Source organism: Agelaius phoeniceus, chromosome W, assembly GCF_051311805.1.
Source record: "Agelaius phoeniceus isolate bAgePho1 chromosome W, bAgePho1.hap1, whole genome shotgun sequence".
NCBI lineage: Eukaryota > Metazoa > Chordata > Aves > Passeriformes > Icteridae > Agelaius > Agelaius phoeniceus.
In genome coordinates this window covers 13,321,254-13,341,027 of record NC_135301.1, presented here as the reverse complement: position 1 = coordinate 13,341,027, position 19,774 = coordinate 13,321,254, and the positions used below count along the sequence as shown (strand labels likewise).

Sequence of the window (19,774 nt, the reverse complement as noted above, 5' to 3'; positions counted from 1 at the left end):
AAGATGTATCAAAGAGGCATTGCCACGTAATCAAAATGCCTGTAAGGCTTTCGATGAGCAGCAAAAGTGGGAAGAAACCCCAACAGAGTGGTTAGAAAGATTGAGGAAAAATATGAGGCAGTATTCAGAGGTTGACCCTGACACAGTGGCCAGACAGATCTTACTAAAGATAAATTTCATCACTCATGCCTAGCCAGATCTATGGAGAAAGTTAGAAAAATTAGATGGTTGGCAAGAAAAGAGGTTAAAAGGATCTTTTAGGGGGAGCACAGAAGGTGTATGTAAAGAGAGATGAAGAGAAGGCCAAGGCGAAAGCCAAGGTAATGGTAACTACCATTAGGGAAGGAAACCTGCACATAAAGAATTACCCAGGTAAGGGGGGGGACCCCGAATGTGGGAAGATAGACGGAGGGGGGATGCAGCCCCCTTGGACTGGACACAAAGACGAAAGTTTGGGGGACAGGGGAACCTAGGACCAGTTTGCTTTCACTGTAAAAATAATGGGCATATCAGAAAGAATTGCCCCCAGAGGGAAAAAGACCTGAGGGCCTATGAGACTGAGAAGAAAGGAGAAGCAGAAGATTAGGGATATCAGGGGCTCTATCTCCTGGGGACAGAATACCATCACGAGCCCTTGATAACTTTAAAAATAGGTCCCCAGGAGGAAGAATTTGAATTCCTAGTAGACACGGGGGCTGAAAGAACTTGTGTTTGTAGAATCCCAAAGGGGTGCAAAAAGGGTCAAGATACCATGCTAGTAGTAGGTGTAAAAGGTGAAGGGTTCAAAGTCTTAGTTGTAAAGGAAGTAAAGTTTGAAGACGCAAATAAAATAGGAATTGGGGATGTTCTATTAATTCCAGAAGCAGGGTGTAAGTTATTAAGATGGGATTTACAGGTGCAGTTAGACATTGGAGTACTCCCAGAGGAAGGGAAAATAAATGGTAGTTAAGATTCTCCAATTAAGAGAAGAGGATGAGGAAAAAAATCATGAGATGGTGGTGGGCAAAACCAAAAAATTGAGGCAAATTGAACATGAAACCTATAGTAATAAAAATAGTTGTTGAGAACCATCTAGTTCGGGTATGACAATACCCACTCTCCCTGGAAGGGAGATGAGGACTGCAACTGGTCATCCAGGACCTGCTTGAAGAAGGGACCTTAGAACCATGTATGTCCCCCCATAATATACCCATATTACCAGTAAAGAAGTCAGATGGGACTTTCAGGCTTGTCCAAGATTTAAGAGAAGTAAACAAATGAACAGTGAATCGATACCCAGCAGTGCCTAACTCCTATACGCTTTTGAGTAATATCCCCCCATCACACCAGTGGTTCAGTGTGATAGACCTAAAAGATGTTTTTTGGGCATGTCCACTGGCAGAGAAAAAGTAGGGATATCTTTGCCTTTGAATGGGAGGAGCTCAATTATAGAAGGAAGCAACAGCTTCGGTGGACTAGGTTACCCCAAGGGTTTTCCGAATCCACAAAATTATTTGGTTAAACCCTGGGAGAAGTACTACAACTCTTCTCCATCAAACCTGAGATAAAACTCATTCAATAAGTAGATGATTTGCTTCTTTCAGGATGGGAACAAAAAGAAGTTCAGGAATCCACCAAAGCATTGTTAAATTTTCTGGGGAACCAAGGACTTCGAGTATCAAAAGGGAAACTCCAATTTCTAGAGAGGGAAGTAAAATACCTAGGACATGTCATTTGTCAAGGCAGCCAAAGACAGAACCCTGAAATAATTGCGGGGTTAGTCTCACTCCCACGGCCAAATACTAAGAGGGAAGTTAGAAGGTTTCTAGCCTTTTTGGGATATTGTAGGCTGTGGATTGAAGGATACACACAGGCCGTCAGGTTCTTGTATGAAAAGTTAGTAGAAGAAGAGATTAGGTGGAAAGAAGATGATAGACAAAAGTTTCACGCTTTAAGGCAAAAATTAGTCAGTGCACTAGCACTGAGTCTTCCTGCCTCAGACAAACCCTTCTATCTGTTTGTAGATAAAGAAAGAGGGGTAGCTCATGGAGTACTAGCCCAGGACTGGGGAGGATCCAGGGAAACTAGTGGCCTATTTATCAAAACTGCTGGACCCTGTTAGCCGGGGGCAGCCAACCTGCATTCAGGCGGTGGCCGTGACCCCCGTACTCCTAGAGGAAACCAAAAAATTTACCTTTGGGGGAAAATTGAGAATATATACCCTACACTGAGTGAAAAGTATCCTAAGCCATAAGGCTGAGAAATGGCTCACTGATTCCCAAGTGCTAAAGTATGAAGCCATTCTATATAGGTAATGATTTAAAGCTAAACGTGAGTAATAAACTCAACCCTGCAGAATTTTTGTATGGAGAACCAGGTAAGGAATTAACACATAATTGCCTAGAAGTTATAAACTATCAAACTAGAGTAAGAGAGGACCTAACAGATCAACCTCTCCAAGGAGGGAAACAATTGTACATTAATGGATCTTCAAGAGTAATCCAGAGGCACCAGGTATTGGGGTATGCTATAGGAGATGAAAGGTTAGTAGCCATAGCAAAGGGAAAGTTACCTTCCAACTGGTCAGCCCAAGCATGTGAGTTATATGCCCTAAAATGAGCTCTGGAAATATTAGCACAGAAAAGGGGAATAACATATACAGACTCAAAATACGCTTTTGGTGTACTGCATACCTTTGGAGAAATTTGGGAAGAGAGGGGCCTATTAAATTCAAAGGGAAAGGGACTGATTCACAAAAAACTTGTTTTAGAAGTGTTAGAAACTTTACAATTATCAGAAGAAGTAGCAGTGGTACATGTTGAAGGACATCAAAAAGGGGAGACTCAAGAGGCATGAGGGAACAATTTAGCTTATTTAGAAGCTAAAAATGCAGCTGAATCAGGGACAGAAAAACTAATGATGGTGGTAAACCCTCATGGGAGAAATGCAAGAAGTCGCGGTATTTAGTGCAGCAGAAGAGGAAGAACTCCTTAAAATAGGAGTCAAGAAAGATAATGAAGGGAGGTGGAGATTAGCAGATGGGAGGCAAATGTTCAATAAACCCCTTGCCAGGAAAATGCTAGAAGGCATATATGGGACAACACATTGGGGTACACAAATGCTAAGTGATCAATTTCTAAGGGACTGGGGCTGCATAAGAATTTATGGGGTAGCTAAGCAGATGACTGAACAGTGTGGGATATGTCAACAAGTAAATAAGGTCATGAGGAAAACACCCAGGGGAAAGTGAGAACTAGCCGTACGGCTCTTTCAAAACATCCAAGTAGATTTTACTGAGTTTCCCCAGGTACAACGGTGGAAGTTTTTGCTAGTGATAGTAGATCACTTGACTCATTTGGGTAGAGGCGGTACTCACTGTGAAAGCCAATGCTGATGTTGTGTGTAAAACACTCCTAGAATCAATCATTCCCTGATATGGGATGGTAAACAGGATTGATTCAGACCAAGGAACTCATTTCACATCTAAGATATTGCAGAAAATTCTTCAAGCCCTGGGAGTAAAATGGGAATTACACACTCCATGGCATCCACAGAGTTCTGATGGGGTTGAGAGAAATAATCAAACTCTTAAAAGAACTCTAGTTAAGCTAATGATTGAAACCCAAATGTCATGGATAAAATATCTCCCTTTAGCATTATTAAGAATTAGAACCCAGCCCCGGTCATATCTGGGAGTGTCACCCTATGAAATGATGTTTGGGTTACCCTTCTTCACCTCACCTCAGAAGGTTGCCACCTATGAGGAAGGGGAAACCAATGCCAAGAAATATGTCTATAGCACAAACCTTAGAAGGGCTGAGACATAAAGGGACAATTCCTCAAACTACCATCCTGGATATCAGAATCCATAATATTAACCCCAGAGATTGGGTGATGATCAGCCCCTAACTCATGGAGAGATCAGCCCCTAACTCTTCAGTGGGAAGGTCCCTTTCATGTACTGGTCACCACTAAATTGGCTGTGCGAACTGCAGAGCGGGGATGGACTCATGCCAACAGTGTCAAAGGCCCCGTTGAAGAACACAAAGAATGGACTATAACATCCAGGCCGGGTGAAACAAGATTGATTTTCAAGCAGAGACCGAGAGACAACCAGAAAAAGAACAAGATGCTCAAAAAGTAGAGTCAAGCTTCCACCAGACACCTCGAGAACTGTTTTAATAGTTGAGAATTACCAGCATCTGTTGAGAGGAGGGACACAAGTGGGCCGTAAAAGGTAATGGGACAGCTTCTTTAAGAAAATAAGACGAAGGAGGGCAAGACCGGGTTGGCCCCTTTGTTCACTACCAAGAAGACTCCATAGCCCTGCTGCGGGTAACAACCCTGTAGGCATGGTAAGGTAAGGGCAAAAAGGCCATGCTGGACCTCTATAATTCCTCAACTGTCTTCCTCAACAAGAGAGACTGAAGGGCAAGACCGAGTTTGCCTCTGTACCCACACCTAAGGTACGCCTACTATGGGTAGCAACCCCTTAGGCACGGTAGATGGGGGTAAAAAGCCATGCCCGACCGCTGTAATGTCCTTTTGTTCATTCTGGATAAGGGTGTTGAGGGTGAACTGGGGATTTTTTTTTCTATTTGGTTTCCTCTGTCCTTGCCCACATCGACAGATGCTAGTGTGACTCATTGAATTCAATTGTTTGAGCCAAATAACTTGTGGAAAAGGGGGGATTGTGATAGATGAGTAATGCGATGGTTGACTCTCACAATTAAAAGGCAGATATTATGTATATATGTTAAGAGAAGTTTTATAGACTTATAGTTATGTTTTACCCTCCTTGCCTTGTTATCAGAGGGTGGCCTGGGTTTGGGACATTTGGGAGGGTCGGCTTGTTACTATGGCAACATCTGATCTTTAATCACAATTTAAGGAAGTAAATTCCACCACTGAACAGCAAAGAAAGATTTGATATACAGAACTTTAGAAGGGGCTAAAGGGTTAAAAGGTGGAACATCCATTGTGTAGATTAGCACATGGTGGGAAAGATCCTTTGATCCTGGCGCCATAATATTTTCTCTTTTCAGTCTTCTGTTGTATTTTTGAAAAGGTTTTAATAAACCTTGACATTTTGGAAGTGAGTATGATTTCTCACATTTAAGCAGCTTTAAATCAGGATTAATCCAGTAATTAACTGGCTTGGCGATTTTGTGTATTCTTTATATGGATTACTAGTTAAGCAGAGGACTGCTGTATTATATTGATGATTATGTGCATGTTACTAGCATGTGTGTATTGGCTACAGAGGGCTTTAACCTTGATCACTCCTGTTTTGGGGTTTTTTTCTTCTTTCTTGTGAGAAAAGTTTGCACATTGCCTCTGATGGAAGATTTTGATAACATTGCAGGACTGCAGATCTTATAAAGAAGATAAATATTCTATTTAGGTGGAGGGCTGTTGCGGTGTGATGTCATGGTTTGCCTCAGTTTCCCGATCCTTCCCCAGGTGCCAATCACCACTCCTTTCCCCCCTCCCTTGCCCCCTGCTGAGTGCTGTCTGTCAATCCAGAAATTCCAGAAGGGCATTGAATGATTGGCAGAGTTCAAAAGATGCCTTTCAGCCCTGGGGGATATTGGGCCATCCAGGTGTCATTTGTCCCCTGAGACTCCCCCCCCTTACCTGGTTGGTGGGATCCCTACCCCTTCCCTCCCCCTCTCCCCGGGGTTAAAAGACACAGCAACCACACGGTTCGAGGAGTTCTGTTACAGCTGTTACTGGATTCAGAGGCCTGTAGGCCAGAAATAAAGCTCTGGATCGAAACCCTCTAGCAGAACCCGACTCCTTTCCTTCACCTCGCCTTGAAGCTTCTCTGCCAGAGGTAAACCTGAGCTCCTGCATGCCTGGACTTGTCCCAAGGGCCAGATGAGCTCAGGCACGTTCTATCCGTCTATATTGGTATTTAATTCCAATAACAATGGAAGTTCATCCTAATTTTAGGTAACTTGTTCCACCTAAACAGTTGGCATTCAGAGCTCTGGGTAATCCCTAACATAAACCAGATGCAACTCCATATTGTGTTACACTGTAAAAAATAAGGGATAGAAAAAAAGAGAGATCATTTGTATTTACTGGGATGGTAGAATAAAATCTGTTGTACATTCTTCAATAGGAAGCTGATGGTTAGGGGCATTCCAGCAAAGGTTTTCCTGACCATTGTGGACCTGATTTCCCCCCCCCTTTACCACAATGGTATAAGTTACTGGAGTGCAGACATGGCCTGTCACTACTGTGATCATCATTAGTATTGCTGTAGCAGTTATGCTTGCATACACCTCCTGCTGTGCAGTATATATACTTTCAGGAATTACACTGCTTTGTCTGGAAATGAATGTATAACCAGTTGAATTAAGAATTCAGTTACTCGGAAGTTTAAAGATCAAAGATATTGTTAGGGGTTAGTCCTAGGAATGATGTCTGAATAGATCTTTCTGTAGAGGTTGATTTGTCACCAAATTAAGCTTGCGACTCTTTAGGCATACAGGACTGTAGAGTATGTCAGTCTTCAGGAGATGATCAGTTTTCAATTTTACGCCTATGGTAACAGACAAGGATACACTTGAAGTTTTTCTTTCCTAAGTAGGATGTTGCAGAATCCCCATGAGACTTGGGAAATAAAGCTTCTGTGGTGCATTGCGTCCTAAAATCTCACACTTCTCACAAACGTGCAAAGCTTATGTGGTGGGTTTTATGTTGACTAAATTGCTAGGCACTTACTAGAATTATTTATTATCTGCTGTGAGATAAGGATTAGGAGAAGAGCAAAGCAGGCTCAAACTTTAAAGGGTATAAAGAAAACTTTAATGACAGAACTAAAAGAAAGAATAATAAGAATCAGAAAAAATCTTCAGAACATTTCTTTCTCACACTCTCTTTTCTTTCTTACTGGCAGTGTAAAGAGATAAATTTGGTATTTTTAGTCCGTTTACTATTGTTCAAGTAATTTTTCTTTAGTTTACTTAGGGAGAGGAGTCTTTCTCACTGTGCTGTGGAGACTTTTCCACAAGAAAGAGTTATCTCATGGCTTTTAATTTTTACGGATAGCAGCTGGCCAGAAATCTGCAATAGTGAAGTCTTTCTTATCTTTTGCAGCTTTCTCACAGTTGCCTTTATGGATTATATTAAACTTATGGGGTATTATTTTAAGGATGAGTTGTTTAAAAGCAAAAGTTTTTTTTATCTGTCTTTTAGATCATCTTCATCTCTGGAAACAGAGGTTTTTTACTTCTTTCTTTGGGGATGTGAAACACACCAATCACTTGTTTTTAAAATTTTAAAAAGTTTAATGATAATAAAATGGTTATAAAAATAGCGATATAATTAGAGTAATAATAATTTGGACAATTTGGATTAGGACAATATGAGACAATAGAAACAAAGAGTTACGGACATCCGAGTACCTTTTTCTGGGCAGCATAAGCCTGAAAAAGGACACACGTTAACAGAGGATTAACCCTTAAAAACAATAACCTGTTGCATATTCATACATCTCATACATGATACATAAATTCCATTCAAACACAGGATTCTGTCTGGTCATCATCAACTTCTTCCTCTTAATCCAAATGGCATTGTCCTGACTGAGCAAGGCGGGAAGAAGTTAGTTTCACCTGATAATGGGGCAATAAATTCTTTTTCTCTGAAAGATTTAGGTGTCCTGTGGCTGCTATCTCGGTGTGAGACCTTTCTTTAGAAAAAAAGTATCCTACATAGCATAGTTTCTATTATAACATTTTGTTATAACCTAAAACTATATTTAACACAGTACTTAAGAGAATTAATACAGCATAACTTTCTAACACAACACATATAATATTCATTTTAATATTTGCGAAAAGCAATAAAATACGCATTTTTTCACAAGGGCAAAGGGTCTTCACTCATCTCTGTTCAAGCTTCTCATTTAAATCATAGTTACTTTAACACTTGCTTTGCTTTAGCATAGATGCCTTTGCTCATGTCTATAGTTTGAACACTCTCTTCATGCTTTTTCATTAATTAAAGGGATATTTTAGTGTATTACAGTTCATTACCATGGCTTTACCAAAAGAATTTTATCTTAAGACTAAGGCATCTCTTAATTTTCTTTTTATCTGGGACTTGGCTCTTTCTTTACTGATTTCCATGTCTTATGTTGTTCTCTATGTGTCTTCATTTTTTTGTTTTTTTCTTACTCGAGAGAGGATTGATGTTTGTAGGTTTCATCTATGCACTAAAAGACTTAATATCTCGCCTAGGGCCTGCGGAGGGCTATGTGATCTCTGCCGGGCAGTGGTTAGAGCTGTTTACGGTGGAAGATTCTATGGGGCCGCGCTGGAGGGAAGCTAGGATCTCAGCAGCCAGGCTTGGACTCAGCAGTAGCACGCTGCGGGCTGATGGCTTCCCCTCCCTTTGCCTGGTAGTTTCTGGTGAAACTCAGTAGTGGCAGAATTTCAGTTGAGCTGTGGGTTGGCCTGGCCGCGCTGGGGAGGGGCGGCGGGGGGCGGGACGGGGACCCGAAGCTGCTCCCGGGAACTGGTGGCCCCCCACTTGGCCCGGGCCGGCGGCAGGCTTTAGCGTCGGCAAGATGTTAGCAGCCGCGACCCGGCCCAGCCTCACCCGGGGCCCCACGGCCTCCCCTCCCCCCGCCCGGCCACCGCTGGGGGCCGGCCTGGCCCAGCCAGGCCGCGTGGGCCGCAGCAGAGCGGGGCCGGTCTTACTGGCACCTAGTTACCTCTTCAAGGCCGGAAGCAAGAGAGCGATTCTCGGGCTTTGTTCGTCTTTAAATGTGTATATCACAGAGGGGGATTCAGCTCTTTTAGGTGGTTTAACAGGTTGCTAATAGTCAAAACTAGTCACTGGTTTTGTCAGGCACAGAGGAAGTTCTTAGTAGCTCCTCATAGAGAATAATTTCTGTAGATGACGTTTTTCCCTCTTTACTACTGTGAAAAACACGTTCACTCTCCTGTGAAAATTTTAAAAGTTTAATAAAGGACAATAGGAGACAAAGACCATAGAGCAAAGGTTATTATGGCTGGGTGCATCTTGGCATTCAGCCAAGGCCACACATCTTCAGGCTACCCTTTAAATACCTTTTCCATTGCATCAGCCTGTTGCATATTCATAGACCCTTATGCATAGTAAACTTTTTTCCCCAAACTAGTCTACATTTTCCAGGAACTATTTTACATGGCCCCTCCTTGGATCTGCCTTTTTAAAACACGCATGGGTTTTGGCTGTAGTTTTGCCTCCTTCTCTTTATCACTTCCAGTTTGGGCCTTGGTCCATGCTTAGTTCAGACAGTGAGTGCTGATAGTTGGCATATCTGTAGCAGGTGTCCTTATCCTATGTTCATTGGATGTTATCCCATCCAAGCAGGCATTTTAACACAAGCATAGCTATTTCACTACTATGTCTAAGCTTAATTAATAACAAATAAAAACTATATCAAAGTTACTTTAACACTACACATATAAATCCGTTTTAATATTTGTGACAATTCAGTATTATAGTATGTATCTATAACACTACAAATCAATTAATGCAAAACCAGCACAGCTTGCTTTAGCAAGGAAAAGACTGTTGCAGTACAGTTGAAGGAGTGGGGTTGTGTGTGCTGTAACACAGAAATAGAACTTTGCATACAAAGTTGATTTGTAGATGGCTGAAGAGTAGTTATATGGCCACAAGAATTAGAGTTTGCAAACAACTAATTAAATATTCATTCATAACCTTTTTTTTTTGCAAAGGGTACTGCCCGCAGAAAGAAGAAGGTTGTCCATAGAACAGCTACAGCAGATGACAAGAAACTTCAGTTTTCTTTGAAGAAACTGGGTGTCAACAATATTTCTGGAATTGAAGAGGTAATTGCTTAAAAGGGGAAAATGCTTTTCTCTATAGAAGTATAAAATGTATAAAACATAATTTCCTTGAAAGTAACATGTTAAACTTGCCTGTAAATTATCTATAGGTGCTTAATTGAGCTTTAGGAACTTCAACTAGTTTCCTGTTAAATTGAAAAATCACGCTAAACTGCTTGAAATACTGGTGTTGTTTTGTTTTCTCCCCTTGCAGGTTAATATGTTCACCAACCAAGGAACAGTCATTCATTTCAATAACCCTAAAGTCCAGGCATCCCTGGCTGCTAACACTTTCACTATCACTGGCCATGCTGAGACAAAGCAGCTGACAGAAATGCTTCCTAGCATCTTAAATCAGCTTGGAGCTGACAGTTTGACTAGCCTGAGAAGACTGGCAGAAGCCCTACCCAAGCAATGTAAGTTAAAACTTGAATGCATTTCCTGCTGGCAGCTATGGGGCTTATTTGTATAGCTGCAGTGAAATTCAGTGCACTCTTACTGTCTGCAAGCATATTATAAAATGCTGAAGAAATGAGACACTTAAATCTTATTTATAGCTCAAATCCAACAATGAATATAACAGAATAAAGCAGAGGCCCCTGTTTCTCAGCATATCTTGCAGCTGGTCCAGGACTAGAAAGTTGTAGCCAGACTTGATTTCTTGGTAGTTTACTACTTGCTGTGGCTACCATAATTTGGCATACCTAGTTCATTAAAGCTAGATAGAGTTACTCTGAGAAAATTAGGTTTTAAAAGAAGGTATGTCTGTTTTGACACTTTTAATGGAAACATAAACAATAGGGAGAGGGACTTGAGGACAGACATCTTGCTACTGCTTTGTTCCCTCACAGGTGTGGTGAAGGTATTATTTCTTGCATGGGCTTTTTGATAGCTGAGGCATTTATACAGCATTTGTAAGGAAATATGTTATAATTTCTGTGTGTGTAGAACAGTGTAGCAAACAGGACTGGCATGATCAGTAAGCTAGATACACCAATTTCATATTCTATCCTTAGATTAGTAAAAGAACCTGAACACTTTTTCTCCCTAAAACTATGTTTGAAAAGTAGAGGAGGGGCCTAAGTATCTGGTGTTTGGAAAAGGTGCTGCTGCTGCTACAGGGTAAGAATTGGGAGCAGAAGACAGGCTTGTTGATATTGGGAGTGATGCCTTAAGTTTTTAGCATTTATATTTTTCAGATCCTGTACTGCATTAGTGTATAACTCTGAACTCCATATAGAGTGTTAGTAGGCTCTCTTCACATTTTGGTCAGACAAAACAATCCTTCCAGGCCTGAGAACCAAGGACACCCTCTGCCTCAGGCCCCGAAAAGTATAAACAAAAGTGAATGGGGGGGGAAGCAAACCGGAGCAATATGATTTCATTACCTAAAGCTATAATTGGAGAATTAACCTCTGATATGCAAATAGACAAAACTTATATCTGTCTGAAAAACTCATGACCGTCACCCATCTGGGGTGTAGTCTCTGCAAGGCTTTTGCACTGCCCAAGGTGTATCTATTGAAGGCCTTTAATAAATACCCACTTTCTTCTTTTAACTCTGTCTAGCCTCTGTTCTAGGTAGCCACTGCAAGGCATCAGGACCATGTTTCATGTCCTGCATGTAGGGTTTTCCTACTTACTTTCTGCTTCTTGTGGCAGTTATGAACTTGATTGTTACAGTTTTTCTTTCTGTGCTTTGCTGCCAGCAAAGATAGACTCTATTCCTAAAGCTGATGATGCTTCTCTTCTCTCAACTTCCCACTGAAAAAAATTCTGCTAGAAGTAGTGTTCAGGAGGTGAGGTAAACTGCTTTCCCAATGAAGCTCAGGTCCCTCCTTCCTAGTGTCAGCTGTGTTGTTTCCTTCTGGTAGAAGTGGGGCTTGAAAGAAAGAAAACTTGAAGGATTTAAAATGAACCTGTTAAGATCTCTCTTCTTATAAAAAGGTGAGACAACTATTTATTTAAGGGAGGGGCTATTTATCAGGGAATGTATAATAGGACAAGGGGTAACACTAACAGAGGGCAAGTTGAGATTAGATATTAGGAAGAAATTCTTTATTCAGATGGAGGTGATGCACTGGCATGGGTTGCCCAGAGAAGCTGTGGCTGCCCTATCCCTGGAAGTGTTCAAGGTGAGGTTGGACAGGGCTTGGAGCAACCTGGTCTAGTGGAAGGTATCCCTGTTCATGTCAGGGGGGTTGAACATGGTGGTCTTTAAGATCCATTCCAACCTAAACTATTCTGTGTTTCTATGATTCATGTTAATTCCTCCCTGTTGTTTTGGATGCCACCTGTCCCAGGGACAAACACTTGTAACAGATGCCTCAAATCAATGTGCCTGCCACTCTTCTGCTACAATTGCTATTTTTTTTTCACTTCATCACATTTTTATATGTGGAATAATACTGTTCCAAATAATAGCTTTGCTATAGTTATGATAAAGTTGTACTTTTGTCTGGGAAAGGGTGGGGCTGTGTTTGACTTGACAAGCATGTTTGTCATGGTGTAAGTCATTGCTGCTGGGAAAGAATGGAGAAACTTGTTCAAGTCATACAACTCCTGTGGTTTGAATTAAGGCAGCAATCTGATATAAACATGACATAAATAGCTCCCAGCTCTTTTATCTCTGAGGGCAGTTTCCCAAGGAATCCCACGCAATAGTGCTCTAAATGGCTGAAAGTTTGTCCCTATGAGGTTTAGGGTCCTGACTACTGTTTTACCCATCCAGTACCCCTCAAAATTGAGAATTCTATCCAGGCATTATGGCTGCAGCCCAGGCTGCCTCCAATCTTGACCTCTCCAATAAGTTAGAGAGACTTTAGAATCATAGAATCATCAAGGTTGGAAGAGACCTTTTAAAATCAAGTCCAACTGTTAACCCAACACTACTACTGTAACCCCTAAACCGTATCACCCAGCACCAGATCCAGATGCCTCTTAAAACCTCCAGGGATGGTGACTCTACCACCTTGCTGGGCAACCTATTCCAATGCCTGACCACCCTAACAGTAATTTTTTTTTTTTTTTTTGTAATATCTTATCTGAATCTCATGTCTCAGGTTAAGGCCACAAGTTCTTCCGCATTAGTGAGCAACAGGTCCAGCAGTGCCTCTCCTCTGGTTGGGCTCTTCATCACCTGTACTAGAAAGTTGTCCTCAAAGCACTTGTATTGGGTCTGGCTGACAAGGAGTTAACTTTCCCCATAGCAGCTCTCACAGTTCTGTGTATTGGTAGCTAGAAAGGTGTTGATCACATACCAGTGCTTTGTCATTGAGGCTGTCTCTCCAACAATACCCCCTCTTCACCCTCCAAGAACAGTAGGCTGGTGGTGGGCAAATATCTTTGGAAGGGACATAGCCAGGATAGCTGATCCCAACTGACCAAAAGGATATTAACATCTGCTCAGCAATAAAAGTTAAGAGAAAGGAGGAGGAAGGAGGGGGCATTCATTATTAAGATATTTGTCTCCTGGAGCAACTACTACACATACTGAATCCCTTGTCCCAGGAAGTGGTCAGACATTGTATGTTGATGGGAAGTAGAGAATAAATAAATCTTTTTCTTCCTTTGCTTTTGCATGTGACCTTTGCTTTTGCTTTATTAACCTGCTTTTATCTTGACCCATGAGTTTTGTTCCATCTTATTTTCTCCTCTCTCAGGTCCTGCTGAAGAGGGGAGTGATAGAGCAGCTTGGTGGGCACTTGGTGTCTGGCCACAGTCAACTCACTTCAGCACTCCACTAATTTCTTGGACTGCTTGCAATTCATTGTGACATTTTTCCAGCAGATATCTGGGTGGTTAAAGATCCCTATCAGGATCAGGGCATGCGAGCATAATGCTTCCTGCTGTTGCCTTTTTCTCAGCCTGGAAATGAAACTCGAGATATTTTTAGTAAGGAGGTAATATAAAAGGGGATCTTTATTTGAAGGCTGCAGTTGAACCACTAAGTTTATTTTCTTGACTTAGTCTCTAATTTTCACCCATAAGCTTTCGACCTGCATATTGCTGTTCTTCAAAGATCACTTCATGCAATCAATCCTGGTTTTGGCATAGACAGCAACTCCCCCACCTCTCCTTCCTTGTCTGTCCCTTCTGAATAGTTTGTAGCCATCAATCATAGCACTCTAATCATGCAATTCATCCCACCAAATTTCTGTGATAGCAATCAGGTCATGGTTTTCCATCTGGGCAGCTGTTTCCAGCTCCTCCTGTTTGTTTCCCATGCTGCATACACAGGTATAGAAGCACTTCAGCTGGGCTGTCAGCCACATCCCCTTTTTAGAGGAGCTCACCCTAATTCCCTTGAGGCAATTCACAGGTGTTTTCTGTTTATTCCTCATGCCTTGGCAGCCCTGGCTCTTCTCAAGTGCCTAGAAAACCATGTCCTTCCTCCAATAAATCTAGTTTAAAGCTCTGTTTATAAGTCCAGCTGGCTTATTACTCAGGACACTCTTGCCCTGCTTGGTTACTTGAGCCCCATGAAAATTAATTTATTCCCCTTCTGGCTGACTTACACCTTTTAATGTTAGGCATCAGGAGATGGTACAGTTCTTTCTGGTTTAGGGAAGTTTCTGAGTAGAGTAAAACCATTATAGCTAGCTCATGCAGTCAGGGTTTGCCATTAGCATATGTTGGGGGTGGCATTTGGATAAACAATCCCCATGCACATCTGCAGCATTTCATGCTCCAGTAATTCCTACCCAAGACTGATAGCCTTAAAGATGTTTTATGTGGGTTTTTACTGTTGGTAGAAGCTGGAGTAGCCTACAGGTTCCAGGATTCACTGAGTCCTCTTCTTCCACCAGCATACAAAATTCAGACTTCCTTAGATGTGACCTCGTGCACATCTACACTGCTGTCTAGGCAGACCTCTGTCAGGAACGGTAGACTAGATGGATTATCATTCTGCTTTAGTGTGTCAGCCTGCTCACATTTGTAGAATAGACAGACCCTCTACTCCCATTATATTTGCTCCACATATAAAGCATTGAAATTATTTGTACCTTGTAAATTAGACACGGATTTGTTTCAAAATATGGAAGGGCTTTTACCTTTTCTTTTTCAGTTATGTCTCACTTCTGTAGCTTTCTATTCTCATTAAGAAATAGAGTATATTTGATAAACTATGTTAGCAGACTGTAAGTTAAATTCCAAGGGGGACTTGTGGCTTCAAAATATATATATTAATGCACAAAAATGCACTAGTATATTTTCTAGGAGGATGCACATCTACTTGAAACCTTGTCATTTTATGTAAGCAAAGAAACATAACACTTTTAAACAAAAGCCTTTTTGGATACAGTGGGAATGTTATTATGCCTGTTAATGATAGACATCATACCACATATGCAGACTAGCTCGGCAAGCTGTTTTTGTGGTGCATTTTTGGAAGCAACTGTTCTTTGAGCCTGTCCTGGTTTAGGGCAAATTTGGAAGAAAACCTCCAAAAGGCCCCCCAGAAAGCAAGCCCACATGGCCCCTCCCCTCAATCGGTTCAGGAAGAATTTCCTCGGGGAGAAGTGGAAGAAAACCTGCTTATTTAACAGGCAAAGCACTCCCCAGCACAAGAAATGAACAATACCAGATGACAAAACTCATTCGCCACTCTGAAGAGATAACAGATTCAGAAAGTCTCTCCTGGGGATGGTCGCTCTGTTATCAGTCCCTCTGGCACTGGGAAAGGCTGCTGCCCAGAATAGGCCTCTATGGGCTACAAAGTGCGAGCTCTCGGTGTTTCCCCGGATCCTAGTCCGGAGCAGGTTTGAACGGTTCCAAGAAAAGGGAAAGAAAAACAGTCCAGGGAAAACTCGGACTGCCTCAGCTAGCTAAGCTAACTAAAAAGCAAAAGGAGCACTGTGTTCTGCCCCATCCATGCCCAGACAACAACAGTGGAGTTCTGTGTTCCAGCAGACTGTGGGGGAGAGTGCAGCTGATAACAAAACTCTGTGCTTCTTCTTCTTCCCGCCTTCACTGTCAGAGCCAGTCTTGAAGGCACAGATTATAACATCCAGCATAAACAGAACAGATGATTGGGGATACAAGCATCATAACATCACCCTAGGACAGAGCTCTTTAGGTTATAATGCTTAAGATAAGCTAGGTGTATCTTAATGGCAACAAATGCAGTTGCAGGAATTTATAGGGTTTAGCCATAGCTTGCGCATTTTTCAACTGTGCTAAAAGCCTGGCTAAATGCTGCCACATTAAGCTTGCCTGCAGATTGCTGCGGTGGGTTGACTTTGGCTGGCTGGCTGCCAGGTACCCACCAAGATGTACTCTCAATCCCATCCATCAGCAAGATGGGGAGAAGATACAATAAAAGACTGGTGGGTTGAGATAAGGACAGGGGGAGATCACTCACCAATTGCCATTATGGGCAAAACAGACTCAGCTTGGGTAAATTAATTGAATGTATTACCAATCAAATTGAGTAGGATAATAAGAAATAGGAACAAATCTTAAAACCCCTTCCCCCCACCCTTCCCTTCTTCCTGGGCTTAACTTCACTTCAAACTCTTCTACCCCTGAGTGACATAGTGGAAATGGGGGTTGTGCTAAGTTCCTTATGCTGTGTCTCTACCAATCCTTTCTCCTCACCCTTCCCCTGCCCCAGCATCCTTTCCATGGGGTACAGTCCTTCAGGAACAGGCTTTTCCAGCATGGTTCCCCCATGGGGTCACAGGTCCTGCCAGCAAACCTGCTCCAGCATGGGATCCTCTCTTTGCAGATCCTGCCAGGAGCCTGTTCCAGCACAGGCTTTTCACAGGGTCACAGCCTCCTTTGGGCATTTACCTGCTTTGGTGTGGGGCCCTCCACAGGCTTCACGTGGATCTCTGTTCCATCATGGACCTCCATGGGTCACTGACAGTGGTGACCTTGTCCTTAAACCCTTTCAGAACAAAGCTTATGCATTCATCTATTTTCGTTCTCTAGATATCAGGATGCAGCAATTCCAGAAGTCTAGTATAAACCCATCTCTTTGCTCATGCTTTTCTTGAAAACGGAGAAGGATTAATTAGGATTTAATGGTGGTCATGGGCTGTCTCATATTCTTAAGGTAGTACAGTTAAGAATAGCAGTAAAAGTAGTGGCACAAACACCTCAGGACTTGAGATATCTATTCTTAGCATTATACTGCTTCAGTTTCACAGATGCTCATTGGTCTACTACAATGGACAGGGTTAAGTCTCACTAGCACTGGCAAATATAATGGGAATAGTTAAGAAATTACTGAGTCAGTAGAGATGTGGACCAGGACATGTGGTTACCTTATTCACTGAAGTATAAAATTGTGTATCCAGTTCCATATTCCTCTGGCTTTGCCAGGGAACAATATCTTTAATTGTCTCTAGTCATGTGTCTACTTGCAGCTTCACAATTGCACCTTAGTTTTCTTGAAGGCCTAGGATCATAAGATCCTAAGATTTCCTTATAACTTGCTAATGCTGTAAAATATATAAGCCTCAAGAACCACTGAGTAATCAATAAACCAAGCTGCTTTTAAGAGAAATTGGTAAAATCGGTCTCTTTGCTTTTAGCTGAAAATTATTACCATGCAAAGCACTCTATATATCTAGAACCAAGATGGTGAGTTGTAAACTTGTTTGACATGAATCTTCTCATTTTTCAGCTGATTTGTTTGAGCATTATTAGTAACATATAATTAGTTGTAGATTTTTATTTAGCAGGGGAACTGGATAGAGAATTGAAATTTAGTTCAGACTCTTTGATAATATTTTCAAAAAGCAAAGCACCTTTGTAATCAAGATGCTTATGGTGAGCTTGACTGATGCTTTTGAACTGCTTGCTCTTGCAGCTATGGATGGAAAAGCACCACTCGCTTCTGGTGGTGATGATGATGATGATGATGATGAAGTTCCAGGTAAGAACATGCATGCAGTAGAGGAAAAGGAAGTGAATTTTGCTGAGACATAATATATGTAGTATAAGATTGGGCCAAGGACAGTAAGAGTATTGACTGGTCATTCCTTTCAGTACCTGAAGGGGGGCTGCAAGAGAGCTGGAGAGGGACTTTTTACAAGGGCATGGAGTTACAGGATAAGGGGGAACGGCTTTAAACTGAAAGAGGGTAGATATGCATTAGATATTAATTAGATACTATTTAGATATTGTCCCTCCGTACTTGGTATTGGTGAGGCTGCACCTTGAATACTGTGTCTGGTTTTGAACCCCTCCAAGAAAGACTTTAAGGTGCTGGAGTGTGTCCAGGGAAAGGCAATAGAGCTGGGGAAGGGTCTAAAACACAAGTCTTATGAGGAGTGGGCTGAGGGAGCTGGGGGGGCTCAGCCTGGTGAAAAGGAGGCTCAGGGGAGACATTATCACTCTTTACAACTATCTGAAAGGAGGTTCTAGCAAGGTGGGAGTTGGCATTTTCTCCCAGGTAACAAGTGACAGGATGAGAGGAAACGGCATTGAGCTGTGCCAAGGGAGGTTCGGGTTGAACATCAGGAAGAATTTCTTCACAGAAAGAGTGGTTAAGCATTGACACAGACTGCCCAGGGAAGTGGTGGAGTCCCCATCCCTGGAAGTGTTCAAGAAATGACTGCATGTGGCACTTAGTGCTCTGGTCTAGTTGACAAGGTAGTGTTCAGTCAAAGGCTGGACCCAATGATCTTGGAAGTCTTTTTCAACCTGAATGATTCTGTAATTCTGTGATTAGGGAGAAATTCTTTACTGTGAGGGTGGTGAGGCACTGGCACAGCTTACCCAGAGGAACTGTAGCTGCCCCATCCCTGGAAGTGTTCAAATCCAGGTTGGAAGGGGCTTGGTCTAGTAAAAGGTGTCCCTGCCCATATCTGGGTTGGAATGAGATGATCTTTAAGGTCCCCTTCCAACTCAGGCCATTCTGTGATTCTTTTATAGAATTTCTATGAGCATTGTTTTCAGATACCATATGAGACTTAGATGGATCATTGGTTTGAGCTAGTATTTTTTTCCCATGTAGGAATAATAGCTATGGCTAAGATAATTATTTAATAATCAATAAGAAGACTGCTAAGAAACTGCCTTTTCAGTATCACTGCTCTGTTGTGGATATGGTGAAGTTAAATGCTCCTAAAATTGTGCTTTATAATTAACTATTTCAAACTTAGTTGTTTGAACAAGAAGAATGAACCATGAAACTCTTAAATGTTGTTTAGTTTGTACTTTATAAGCTGATTTTATTTTTTTTTACCATGTAACCACTTAATATAACCTGAAACTTTTTTTTTTGGGGGGGGGGGAATGCGAGGGAATTGGCAAAGCTGAAGTAGGTCAGACTTGAATTTCAACATTTTTCTTTTTCTAGATCTTGTTGAAAACTTTGATGAAGCTTCAAAGAATGAGGCAAACTGAACTAAGTGACACTTTGTGAATAAAATTAAAACTTGAAAAAGCTACATGGAGCTGCTATTTTATATTGTGACTACTTTTATTTGATTTTATTTTTATTTCCTGATGAGATCTCAAGATGTGTAATATTTGGAAACTCCTAAACCTGCAGCTCTTATTCAGTTATTGCTTGTACACAGTATTGTTTTTGTGGCCTAGTTTAACAAGCCTATGCTTCGAAATAAGTCAGATTGCTAATCAATCTCTACCTAGACACAAGTTTTGAGCATCTTGTCTACAAGCTGCCCCATCTTTAATGAACTTTGCCATACAATAAAGAATATAAAATGAACTTTCTGGTGTGGCTTTTTGTCAGAAAAGCAAGAAAAATAAATTGACCATAACTATTAAGCAATCATAAAAGTCTTGCTTTTTTTTTTCAGAGCATCTTCCTTTCTGCTCTATTAGAAAACTGGCTTCTAAAAAAAATTATAGTGCATAATGGAGCATTTAAGACTTCATTGGTGAATTCTTAGTGTTTGTGGGTCAGAGCACATGCACTGTGTTCCTAAGACACTTTGTAATGTACTGAATTTAAGAAAGAG

At 41.6% G+C, this 19,774-nt stretch overlaps 1 protein-coding gene across 2 annotated transcripts in view; it reads left to right on the top strand.

Moving 5' to 3' along the window:
• Positions 1-19,521, top strand: part of LOC129132415 (transcription factor BTF3-like) — a 33,071-nt gene extending 13,550 nt beyond the window's left edge. For both annotated transcript variants that reach the window (XM_054651481.2, XM_054651480.2), the window contains 4 exons: positions 9,723-9,836; positions 10,048-10,249; positions 17,653-17,718; positions 19,147-19,521. In XM_054651481.2, coding sequence (XP_054507456.2) covers positions 10,054-10,249; positions 17,653-17,718; positions 19,147-19,193 — 309 coding nt within the window. In that variant the 5' untranslated portion in view covers positions 9,723-9,836; positions 10,048-10,053 and the 3' untranslated portion in view covers positions 19,194-19,521. The remainder of the gene's footprint in view (positions 1-9,722; positions 9,837-10,047; positions 10,250-17,652; positions 17,719-19,146) is intronic.
• The last annotated feature ends 253 nt before the right edge of the window (positions 19,522-19,774 follow it).